Here is a 13,690-nt window from a genome sequence, read left to right on the forward strand (position 1 = left end):
CTCACACAAATGATAAATACATATTATAAGCATAAACGTCCATGTAAACGATGCTGCTAACTGAAACAATTATTACTATTATAATATATTTTTTTATATTAGGGGTATAAGAAGATCATACATAATAATTTGTAGCCTATCTGTTGACAAAAGCAAGATAAACATTTTGTTCTATTGTGATTGTATCAAGGGCCATTTTTCACTTTCTTGTTCTTTTTTATTATTGTTAGTGCCTGTGAAACAGGTTAAATTAATAAATTTAACTTGACACTGTCTAATGACCTACTAGTAACTTTTTTTTTTTACACTACTGATTTAACATGCAGTAAGTTAAATTATACTTTCAATAGACCCGTTGTGTGTTCCAAATGAAAGTGTAATCATATTTCTGCCTCTGGTTCATCTCATCCCTGTCATGTTTTGTTTTGTCAACCTCTCTGTCTGTCCTCTACCTTTTACTTCATCACCTCAGTTGTCTGCATTTCAGGGAGCTAGAGAAATGAATGCGGTTCCCTGTGGCACAGTGGGAGTGTGGGGAAGAGGGATAGATGAATGACAGCTGATTGACAGCATTGCAGAGCCAAAACAAAGGGGTCATCATCATGGTGGGGTTCAGGTCAAAGGGCAGTGCTCTGGGGAGAAGAAGTGCTAATGAAGGAGAATGGCACTTTAACAAATAGTGCTTTTATTTTTAATCAACTATTTAAATTTTTATCAGTGAAAATGTCTAGAAAAATGTGCCGTAAAGACCTTTACCTAGTTATTTGAATAGCCTACATCTACTACTACACCACCACACCGTGTCGCGTGCACGTATGTTGATAGCTTTGTGCATTTCAACATAAAACCGACAGAGGTCGCTGTACATTGCCTTAACATTTCAGGATGGCGCTTTGTACTTGATTCTGTCTACAACAGCGATTATGTAACGACTTCTTTGCTTCTCGAAGGAAATTCACAGCGAACATCCATTCTTTGAATGTAGTTATACGCTTCAAGCGTCCATGTGTCTGAATATGACGTTCTATATTTAACTAAACCGAACCGTTTAAAAAAAAGATTAAAATCGGTATTTATATTTCAACTAATTTTTTTAAGTAAACTAATTTTACTACGTGTTTTAAAACTGGCTTGTGTCACTTTCATCAGTCGCTAGTATGTTGTCCTACTACGCATCAAGCATGGGGTTAGACGAGTACGTCAGGCCACGCCCCTTCCATCCAGCTGGTGGCAACATGCTTGATGACTTCATCGCTGAGTTTGATCATTGGCTCGTCACGGTGGCCCTTCTGGCCAATCGCACAGCGGTACGGTGACGTCACCTCCAAAATCCTGCAAGGGTTGTATGGATGGGGCGGGGCACAACGGCACATACGTTAGAGACAGCGGAATACGGCGCAACGATTGGCTCTCGCACACGAGGCGAGGGGCTGTTGCTGAGAGAAAAGAGAGGCAGAGTAGAAAAAAAATCGAGAGCGAGAGCGTCAACAGTGTCCATCCCGTATTCATAGTAGTGTGAAAGTGAAACGGTTAGTCAGAGACCCGCACAAGAGGAACGTTATTGTGATTAAACGAAACAGTTTAGTGATTTTGCCTTTCTATTTCATCCTCAGAACTTGATAGACGACTAAATTTGTTTCATTTGCAAACGGTATTAAGAAATGAATAAATAAAAAACCCCGAGTTGATCAAATTAAAACTAAAACTAAAGATTAATGAGAAAACTATTGATTTTAAAGTGATGTGTAGTGCTGTCGCTTGTGGTAAACACGCACCTTTATTTAGGTAGCGAAGACTCGTATCGCGTTATTGGCCAGCGCTTCTTGAACACCTCCCTAGTGCCCGCCCACACCCTGTTCCTATGGTTCCCAGCGCTCTCATTGGATACTGTAACTTTTGGAGCGAGCGCCGGCTTGCTATATAGCCTCGTTGCGATTGACCCAAAGTACCTGGCAATCAAATAGAATAAGCCAATGAGGAACGCCTCTGAGTTTGTGCGGTCTCATCCATAGGCTACTGTATCTGTCAGTGCGCGCTGATTGGCCAGGCTGGCCAGCTGTTAGTGGTTCATTCACCATTTTGTGACTGTAGTGGAAAAGGGATTCACATAGTTTTTAATCCCTGTCTGAGTTGCTGTTGGGAGGGGGGCAAAGATGTTTTACGGAGGACCGATATAAAGTAAAATTCCCGACAGACAGAAGACATGTATGGACGTTGCACGCCACTTCAGACGAAAGGACAGAGCCCATCTGGAATTTGCACCGTAAATTCATCGGTTACCTCCTAAATATTTCTGCTTGTTTTGGTAAGTAGTTATTACTCAGAAGAACCCACCGCTAATATTAGTGGCAATCCGTTTTTTAGACATGACTGTTGTGTGCAAAGACAAATGGAGAACAAACCAGCTCACTAAAATATCAAGGAAGGACCCAGAGCAAGAAGAAGGGAGGGGGTGGGGATGCAGAGTTAAACTTCGTCAAATGTTTTTAAGACAGCGTTCAAACCAAGCTTTTGGTTGATTCAATAAGTTACTCCTTTCCGAATTGTTTTGACTGAATGGCATGAGTTTGAGCAACTTGAACAGAGCAGACTGGCACTCATGCACTGCGTTACGCACTGGCAGGATTACGCTCGAGGAAGGATTGCACTACAGTACTAGCGAGTAACAACGTCACGGCGCCAATGTAAAAACAAACAAATTAATAGTTCACTCCGTATCTGACAATATTACTCGGACTTACTACGCGCTGTCATCGGCTCATTACCAGGACGGCTCTTAAAGGTGGATAATTTGCAACTTTTGCTGCACGTACGTCCTTATAAACATGAACAACCTTTGCGTAGTGTGCACGTAAGTACGAGTGTGTTTGAACACATTTTAAATCTTTCTTTTACTCTCTCACAAGGCCCTGCTTGTCTAATTTAGCTGTTTCGAGTCCTTGGCATAGTACTCCCGTGCCGTGACATTGCGAAGCGCTGCGAGTACTAGTACTACCACCGGCGGCTTCCGTGCGCACTCTGACGGTATACGCTTTTTATTGTTGTGCATTATTCCAGCGGCTCACCTCACAGTCCATACATTTCGGAATACACCCTTATAGAATTATAAAACAGCTTTTAATCCGAACAACAGTTTTGTAGTCAATTAATATTGTAATATATTTTTTAAAAAGTACAATTCAGTCCACACGGGCCTCCTTGAATAGAGTCTTGTTGATACAAGTGGCTTCACGTTACACTGTTACTCTGAGATTTTGCCATTTTAAGAGATGCACGTAAATATAATGCACTCTGATGTTAAAGAGTGTGTCCATAACGATGGCTCAGTTTGCCTGCATTAACACCATTCGTCAACTCATTTTTCATCAGGTCATATGTGCCACTATGCATGCTTTTAGTAAGGGTAGGTGTGTGCCACTTTTGGTCATGGTGGATAAATGAGTGATATGCTTCCATGTCTGACTGATGGTGGTGGAGTGTTTATGGGATGTTGTTTTGGACAGCCTTGCTTCTACGTCACTCTCTACATGTACTGCTTCAGCATCCATACAGTACGCACTACATGTTTAAGTGTAATAATTATGTTTAGCTACTGATTTGAAAGTGTTTGAACTCTTTTGCAGGGTATTTTTGGAGTGTAAACTGCTCGACTGCTGATTTTTCAAAGAGCGTGGCATGTGTCCCTGATGCCCCCGTGTCTGTCGTCTCTTGAGTTTCTCCATGTTTTTACTGTTTCATGTGTGTGACTGTAACACCTCCTTTGGTGACCCACTTTAAATAGTCCAAATAAAGCAGGTAATACAGTTGGAGATGGTCATGCTTTTTTGGAGGAAGGAAGTCATAGCACCCATGCATGCCCCTGAGCTGCACGGCACTGCACTGCTGCAGCCCTGCACCCTCCTGTATGCCCCAGAATGCACATTTGCAGAACAATCTGTGAATGAGCACAAAATGAGTGTTGATACGCAATGTGTTTTGTGGAGTGGGCAGATCGTCGACTTGACAATTGCACATATTGTGGTGTGTGGCACTGTCGTGGGTGGTTTTTGTTGCTGTTTTTATTTGGTAATCTGCAGTTTTTATGTTTATTTTGCTTCGTAACATGGCGCTGGAGCGACTCACCGTAAGACTTATTCTTCAATTAAATCCGAGTATTGTGACAGGCTGGCATACTGGCATCACCACTGCGTGTGAGTCTGTGTCCCCCTTTTCTGTTACCCTGTCTCACATCGGTTCGAATATATAGATAGGTGCTTTTTTGACCCCTGAGGGCAAAGAGTATAGATGATACACGGTTGTATGTTCATTTGAGCACACAGTTGCTTTATTGACGACTGGTCCACCGTGAGGAGTGTGTATGTGAGATCTTGCGTGTTTGTGTTTGGCATTGGTGTGTGACGCACAGTATATGTAGGCTTAGATTTTTTTTTTTCATTAATAGGCTAATTGTGCAATATCAGTAAGTATTAATCATGGTGTTTTAAAGCTCGATATTAAATTTATATCACATTTTAATCTGTGTGAACTGAAATATGTTCTGGCTCATTTGATTCACCTTAATAAATGTATAGCCTCTGAATAATGACTGTAATTGAGAAAGAAAAACAAATGGCTTCGTAGAGCCTTATAAAGGGGAAATATTCATTGTTAATTCTGAAATAAATCATTTGACCTTTTAGGATCAAGGTAGTAGTTCAGTGACGGTTGAATGTATCTTGTCTATTTATCAATTTAAGTCAAGTATATATGTGTTTCTATTGTTTTGAAGTGGATTAAGGTTGTAATGAATACTGTTGTTGGCCTGCGGAGAAGGATCGCAGGTTTTACAACAATGTTCACATAACACAGCAACGTTTCAGGTGAAAACACTCCGCTTAGAGTGTGTGCTTGGATTGGACTCCTGTCATATGGCTGACGTCAGTTTTTCTTACTTTAGTTAGACCTTTAAAACAGGTATCATGCTAATATCTAAAATGCTGAGACTTCATTCGACCAGCTGTACTAGTCACATACATAAGAGTCAGAGCTGTCACAGTCACAGGAAGTGGACCTAGGATTAGTGTGTGTGCGTGCCGTTTGGCATGACTATTGTTGCCAAATACGTTAACCTGTCTACTTATAATTAAACATAGCCTAGGCTAGATGGATATCACAGATTGCTGTGGTCTCATGTTAGAGTTTTTCGTTTGTAATTCCTGTGTTATTTAGAGTTGGTCCTATATAGGCTAATATAATTTGAAATAATTTTTGGATACTTGATAATTACTATTTCATTAGTCTGTATTTTTTCCCATTTACCTAGAAATGAGCACATCTGAATATTTGTATCTAGAAATGTGAAATACCAACTAAGGAAGCTATAGGCCTGAGATGATAGTGATAAAATTATCAAATGTAATTTCCTGCTAATTTATCAGTGGTTCAAATTCAAAAGACGTAAATCTTTGGCTAAATAGTGATTTTGTGGATTGTTCAAGGTCACATGTTTCCAAGATTGTAGGTTGTGCAGTTTGACATCATCCATGGGGTTTTCGGTTTCCTGAGCAGGAATTTCTAGAAGCTGCAGGGTTCTCTGAATTTATGCAATCATAGCAACACTTTTTAACAACACGCTTAAGCTTCACAGTTGAGAAGAATATATATGATCATGCTATACTTCAGATTGCTGTGATAAATTTTTGATCATGGGCATGGCATGAATTCTGTCAGCCACAAACAAGAAGTTGAAAAATCGTTAATACTAAATTATACCCAAACTTAAGGGGTTATGTTGGTTCGACATCAGTTAGGCAACAACTTCCCTAATCATATATTAATAGACCAAGGACAAGTGAGACACAGCATGTTCAGAGTTTATTGTAAAAGATTGTCATATCCTTACACTATACAATATCTTTATTGCTTTGGATATTCCAGTTATGCTTTCACTTTTAAGAACAATATTTATTAACATGAATGTTGTGAATCCCATCAGTTGTTTTAATTAATGTTTTATTAATATGAATATATCATTTAATTTAAATGATATGCGTGACTCTGAATATAAACTTCTAAAATAATATTGTAATACACAACCAATGAATGTTGTTCTTGAAATGTGTAATAAAGCAGTCTTTTGTGGTGAAATTGGGATATGTTGCCAGCAGACATGTGTGGTAACTTCCTTTTTGAAGATTGATCATGTAGTTTACAAGTTTATTACCACATATAGGCTTTTTATTTTATTTTGAATTTGCAGATTCTTAGTGTGTTTCATTTGAACTGTTTTAGTTTATGAATCAGGTCTGGCCCTTATTTTGTGCCATTATTTGCTTTCTTTCTGACGTCCCAAAAAGACACTGGTTACTCATGAGCACTCACACATTCCTTATTGTTTTAACATTGCCAGGACTTTCTGACTCCTCGTCAGTGGGAATACAAGGGGAAAACATGATATAAAATTACACAGAGGAAAGAAAAAAAGCTGATAATTGTGGAATTTACTCTATTGTTTGGCTTCATTTTTTGACAGTTGGTATCTGATTCATACATTGTGTTCTGATATGTGCATAAGTAATAAAAACTATCATTTTTTTTTAAATAATGTTTTTTTTTAATCCCAAAATAATATGCTGTCACAGTCATGCTCTGAACTAACCATTTCAACTTTCTACAAATTCACTGTCTGAATGTTCAAAGATAGTATATAATGGGATCCTGAATTTTGAGTTGAGCTAATAACATTGTTTTCTTTATAATATTCCATGTAGTGACGAGGAAGGAAATCTCTCTCCATTGCAAATAAACAGTTTAAGGTCACTAGGAACAGTGGGTGGGGTGTCTCTTGGAATGACTCAAAGAATTCCCCAATTCTCCTTTTAAAGCCATCTCTCACAGGAAAATCCTGTGCGTGTTTTGTTTGTGTGGGAGTGTCTTTTTGCACATTTTTTGTGAGTGGGTGGGAGTGTGGAATAGTAGAGAGAGTGAGAAACTGAGTGTAGGGGAGTGTGATTTCACACACGTGTTTGTGTGTACGAATGCATAAGGACTGGCGGTAAAGGAAGACTGCTATAAAATAAAATTTTATGCGTAGAGGAGCGAATGCTTGTGTGTTTTTTTTCTTGCTGAATTCTGAGCCTGATTTTCCCCAGGTTTGTGTATTGCAGCATGACAGCAGATGCTAAATATGTCTGTTTTGTGTGTGTATGTGATGTGGTGGGTACGGGAGAAGAAGCACACACACACTCGGGTGCCCACAGTATCCCAGTCTGTACGCAGAAGGGTGCTATGGATCCCCCTCACAGCATGTGCATGTTTGTTGATTTTGGCATTTATGATTTCACATTACAACCCATACTTCAATATTTACAACCCATACGAAGCATTCTTGACAAATTATAATTATCGTTATTTAGACTGTGAAAGCATGCAGGTCTACTGACTTCATATTGATATTTTTTTTTTATTTGAATACACTCAAGAGAAGACATAGCCTATATGTGGAATTTGTTTTCGGCAGCCAACATGATTAAGAGTAACCTCGGTCTTGCCTAATGCAGCAGAATCCAGGGCTTAAACTGCCATCATATGCCATCAAATCCGGTTATCTTGATTTTGGAAGTTGGAATAGAATTCAGACATTCTAATAATTCTAATTCAGTCACACATGTTATTTTAAATGTGACTGCATGTGATTGTATTTTTTGTAAAAATTATAATAATTTTACATACGTTGATGAATTTTTTACCCTACTATATTTAATAAATGGGTGGGACAAATATGGACACATAATTTAACAATTTTTTTTCCTGTTCTGTAGAATGTGTTTTTTCTATGTTTTTGAAACATTTACTTTGAAATGATAAACACATATATTTAAATTTATTTGTTGACTATTTATTTAAAATATCTACAGTGTTCTGTTTTTGACAAGCATTTAAATTTTTTTAGGCATGTCAGCTAATACATGCCACTCAGAAAATCCACAATGTGCCAAAATTAAAAACAGATATGATATTTGTGTTTTTCCTACTGATGTGGTCGTGGATATATTTTTCTTCTGGGCCCTTCTGTTGTCCCTGACAATGTGACGACAGTGGATGATTATTTTTGTAAATTTCTAAATTATACATTTGTTATTATATTTTATATGCATTTGCTAAAATTCTATATTAAAAAAAATCTGACTTTCTGAAAATCTGAAACCTATAACCTTGAATTTAAAAAGCTATATCACTGACCTTTACCTATAAATTTAACATAAAATGAAACAACATTATAAATACTTTTTTAAGTGTTTCACCTATATGACATGACAATTTCCAGTACTCTTTCAGAACAGAAAAGTAAAATAAATAAACAAAATATCTATAAAGACTTAATATCTGTTCTGCACACCATGGAGGTCACGTGTCTATCACAATGCATCAAGACTAAAATTGTTATTCTCAATGGCACCGATTGATATGTGACTTTCACCCGGTGTGACTTTCAGTGTGTCCTACAATTATTATGTTTAATTTGTTTACAAAAATAAAAAATACAATTATTTTTAACTTTACATGAATATACTTTGAACATGCAACCTCACTGTCAGAAAAGTACTTGATGTACTGGAGAGAGTGTGTCCTTTGCTGAAGGTTTCTTCATTGTGCATATTCTTTGTTTGCAATGTGAACTGTGAAGTTTGTCTTGTGTTATAATTTAGCACACTCACATTTTACACTGTATTCTATTTAAATAATTTTAATCTTATCTAAAAATCTACTTAAATATAGACATAAATTGACCTGATGTCTTTTACCTTTTTGTGTACACAGCACTACTTTTACTGTTTGGTCACATTCATACACTTTGAGCAGTATCTTCCCAATCACTTTGTAATAACAAAAAGGAAATGTTTCTTTGTCTGTCTCTCTCTCTGACTCTTTTCCTTCTTGTTAACAGGTTGTTTTGAGAAGAAATAAAAGAAACCTCAAAAGAGCCAATTAAAAGGGAGAAGAGAAAACCGACAAAAGAGGGAAAAAGATATTTGCCAAACTAAAAAAGATGAGGCCACCAAAGAAACAGAGAGGACGCTCTCCTTTATCGGCAAGAGCAAAAGGAGCAAGAAAACGAGTGGGCAAGCTTGAAGGACATTCACAAACAACACCGCCTGCACCTTCACACCAGAAATGCACTCCATCCAAAGAAGATAGCTCTCAGGACAAGCACATCAACAGTAGCAACATCTCAAACAGTGAGGGGTTAAATAAGCAAATAAGAGAAAGGACAATGGAAACATCAAAATCTGAAGAGAATGCAGTAATTGTGAATAAAGCAAAAAGCCCCAGGAACATTACCACTAACAATTTAACAGATAATACAGACTCAATCAAGATAGCCAGCAATGCACAGGAAATTTCACACAGTAATAGCACAGACATCTGTAACGCAAACACACAAAACTTTACTAGCACAAACAGTAAAGCTAGCAACCAACATGTAAACAGCACTCCTAGCAATACACAAAACACAAATAACACAGCCAACAATTTAAATAAAAGCAACTCTTTCAGTGCCAACCATACCTCCACCACACCCTCCAGTCGAAAAACAGCCACTTTTAAAGCCAGGGTACCCAAGAAGAAATACATGTATGAACATCAAGCTTCCAGTACCTCTTCCATCAGTTCGATCCCTGTAGCCCAACTCACTCTTCATAGCAATCATCTAAGTTCTCCACACAACTCCATTTGTCAGAGCACTACTCCTGTGGTCAGAAATGATTTGGTTAAAGCAGATTCTGATCTTGACAATAGTGAGAATAGTAGGAGAGAAATGGGCAAAATAGCAAGCACAGAAACTCCAAAAGGAGATAGAACTAAGGGTGATATGTTGAAAAGTGAGGTGCCTTCTGAGAGAGAAAAGGTGATGCAAGCAGTGGAAGTAGATGGATACGGGGATCAAGCCCCAAATTCTGTGCGCTCATCATCCACAGACACAGCCAGTGAACATTCTGTGGATCTGGAAGTACCTGAGACCTCTTGTGTGCAGCTAAATTCAGGTAACCATGTAAGAGTGACACGAAGATTCAACCTGTCCAATAATTCAACCCTGTCTGTCCTCCTGTCCCCCAATCACACTCAAACTGAGAAGAGAGGGTCTGCAACAATAGCGGAAGCACTAGCTAAAGGATTGAAAAACCAAAGGGTGCTAGCACGTAGACGGCCAAGATCAAATTTAAAGGACGATCAGAAGCTGATCAAGGAATGTGTATTTATTTGTGGTGTTGTGCGTGGGTCCAGTAGAGAGCAGCTGAATGTAGAGTTGCAGATTAATGGGGAAGGGACACTGCTCTCATATCCATTTCATACTTTAGTAAGTCGCCCACACCAACCCATTGACCTCATTTTAGACGCCCCACCCCCAGGAAATGATCTTGTGGAGGTTGGGACGCGTGTTTGTGTGCCTTATGGAGGAGAAAATGGTAGGGAGTGCTACAGAGAAGGTGTGGTTACTCAGGTAGACTCTCATTCAGTTTGCCCCTACATGGTGCTTTTGCAGGAGGAGTTAGAGCAGGAGAAGGAGAGGTGTAGTAATGAGGAGACGCAACAGACATCAAGTTCACAGACTGTATGCGTTGCCCACCAGAACTTGCGCCTCCTTGTTCCACCATGGGATGGGGTTATGAGAGAGAAGGAACGAGAAGAGAGAGAGCACAGAGAGGAGATAGAAGTGGAGAGGGAACTATGTCAGTTAAGTGAGGGAATGGATTTGGTAACTGCAGGTACTCCCAGGGAGAACTGCAGATTTCCATCTCCACACACAGGGGTTCATCACTATGGAAGCACACATCTTTCATCTTCCACTTCACCAGCAGTTGTGATGGTAGCAAACAATATGTTTACTTTATCAGCTAGGATGGAAGATGAGGGAACTGGGAATAGAGAAAGAGTTAGAGAAAGAGAACACGAGCGAAAGCAATTGCAGTCTCCAGAGGTGGACATGGAGGTTTTGCGGCTCAACATGGCACCACTCAGAGATGGTGGAGGACACTTAGTCTCAGGGGGACCAAAAGCATGTCCTCCTAATCAGCACAGACAAATTTTTTCCAAACCTCCTGGGTATCCAAGTCCCATTACAGTGGTGCGAGGCATCTCTGGGACATCTTTAGGAAGTCCACGGCCAACCCCTTCACCTGCGATTTTAGGGTCTGATGGAGGGATCTCTCACCCTATGCCACCCTCTGTGCCTCCTTCCCCTAGCTCCAGGGGTTCTCTGACACCTCTGGAAAAGACTCCTACACCTTCACAGACCTCCACCCCAATTCCAGGGAGTTCTGCCTCTTCTTCTGCTTCTTCCTCAAGATCAAGGACACCTTTGTCAGTTGCCCAACAGAAATACAAGAAAGGCGATGTGGTTTGCACACCTAATGGAATCCGTAAGAAGTTCAATGGAAAGCAGTGGCGGCGCCTGTGCTCACGAGAAGGCTGCATGAAAGAGTCTCAGCGTCGTGGCTACTGTTCTCGTCACCTCTCCATGCGTACCAAAGAAATGGAGGGAGCAGTGGGAGAGAGAGGGAGTGGAGGAGGTGGAGAGAGTAGCTCAGGGACCGTCACCCCTTCAGATCTTCGGGGTCGTGCTAGCAGTGAATTTGATTGGGATGAGACTTCTCGCGACAGTAGTGAGACAAGCAGTCGAGGTACTGACTCTCGTCCACGTCTTGGCTTGCCTTCACTGGTTCCTCAAGATTACTCTCGTTTTGACTTTGATGAATGTGAGGCTGCAACTATGCTGGTATCCCTGGGCTCAAGGTCTGTAACATCCTCATTCTCACCGATTTCAAATCAGTCCCCATTCTCACCTACACCTTCCCCTTCAGCATCACCACTTTTTGGCTTTCACCCTGCAAATTTTAGTCCTATTACTGCCTCTCCAGTCTTGCCTCCTCGCCGCCACAAACACCCAAGTGGTACCAACAGTGGTGTCCCAAAACATGGAACAGGAGGTACAGAGAGGGAGAAAGACAGACACCTGTCTGGTATTGTGCCATCCTTCCACACCAGTCTAACCTTCACTGTACCTATGAGCCCAGGCAAACGCAGGACAGATGCTCCTCCTCCCCCAACTCCACTGTTGCAGGAATATGCCAAATCCGATCAGGAACAAAGCTGTCGTGACCCTTCCCATGTAACAAATCTCTGCATTATCTCTCCTCAGACCACTACTGTCACACACCCCCAAAGACTGCCTTCAGCCACTGCCTCTTCCCCACCAGCTTCTCCCCTAGGCTTAGAATCAGGTTCACAATTTACAGTCTCCCAGCAGCCTTTGAGAGACTCTCCAGTAATAGTGAGAAATCCTGAGGTTCCTTTAATAAAGTTTACAGAACTCCCACTGGCTAGAGTTGCAGCGGTGGACAGGACCAGTTCCACAGAAAACAGCCAAACTGGTGTACATCTAGAGACAGGACTACAGGTTCCTGTTCCAATTAACGCTGCTTCCACTAATGGGTCTGTCTTACTGCAGAATCCCACCTCAACTCTTGTTCTAGTGTCTACTACCTCTTCCATTCCAAATTCAACCCCTGCAGGTCTACCTACGCAATCCAGCGCCACTTTAGCCTGCATATCAGTGCCTAGCCTTGTCCCAGGGCCTGGTCTCATTGGTGCGGGTGATGGAGGGGGACAAGATAAGAGTGCCCAAGTGACGCTGCAGCAGCCTGTCCCTTGTCACCCTGCTCCTACTGCCCTGCTGCCACTCATACTTCCCACAGAGACCTTGCATCCTGTGCCATGCAAAGACATCATCATGGGGCGACCTGGAACTGGTAAGAGAATTCTATATTTACATTTAATGCTAACACCAAATATTAAGTTTTTATTCCCTTGACAGATTTGTTTTGCTTCAATTACATGATAACACATGAGAAAATGCCAAGTTAAACTGATTCAATAAAAATTTAAAATAGAAACAATTTAGAGAATATAGATACACCATTATTGAACAACTTTTGTCTATGCACACAAAATGTCAAAACAGATTGAATGTCATTTTTAAAATGTGTTTTAAAAGACTACCACAAATATCATATTTAAATCATTAAATGAATGTAGTGAAGCTATTAGTCATAATTGTTTTAATGGAAAACAGTTAACATTGCTCTTCTTGAAGTTATGTAACTTATCAGTAGCAAAACTATTTTACTGATTATGTGTTTTGTTTGTAATATTTTTAGTCACACACAGTATTACATTGATATTATACTATGGCATTGGTGAATGTTTGGTTCTGATTGGTTAAAAGGTCTGATTGGTTTTGATTTTAAGATGTTGATTAATCCTCAATAACTGCAGTATTATGAATAACTTAAAGAGACTTCACATTTTTTTTTTATTCTGTCAATCTAATCCTCATGTTGTTCCAAACCAGTATGACCTTCCTTCTTCTGTAGAACATAAAAAAATATATCTTTGTCCATAAAATGGAGGTCAGTGGTAACCAAAATTGCTTGGTTACCAACATTCTTTAAAATGTCTTGTGTTCCGCAGAAGAAAGAAAGTCATACAGATTTGGAATGATAAAAGGGTGAGTAAAAGATGACAGAATTAAACTCTCTTTAAGTTATTGAAAATACTGCAGTCATTTAAAGATTAATCAACGCCTCAAAACCATTACCAGTCAGACCTTTTAACCAATCAGAACCAAACATTCACCAATGCATGCCAT

General features: G+C 39.8%; 1 protein-coding gene across 1 annotated transcript in view; it reads left to right on the forward strand.

Annotated features, from left to right (window-relative positions):
• Positions 1–1,471: 1,471 nt before the first annotated feature.
• Positions 1,472–13,690, forward strand: part of cicb (capicua transcriptional repressor b) — a 45,112-nt gene continuing 32,893 nt past the window's right edge. Inside the window, exons 1-2 of the mRNA XM_081388971.1 lie at positions 1,472–2,305; positions 8,927–12,791. Of these exons, the coding sequence (XP_081245097.1) occupies positions 9,029–12,791 (3,763 nt within the window). The 5' untranslated portion in view covers positions 1,472–2,305; positions 8,927–9,028. The remainder of the gene's footprint in view (positions 2,306–8,926; positions 12,792–13,690) is intronic.

This window comes from Scardinius erythrophthalmus (genome assembly GCF_964197995.2).
Source record: "Scardinius erythrophthalmus genome assembly, chromosome: 16".
In the NCBI taxonomy this organism is placed as follows: Eukaryota; Metazoa; Chordata; class Actinopteri; order Cypriniformes; family Leuciscidae; genus Scardinius; species Scardinius erythrophthalmus.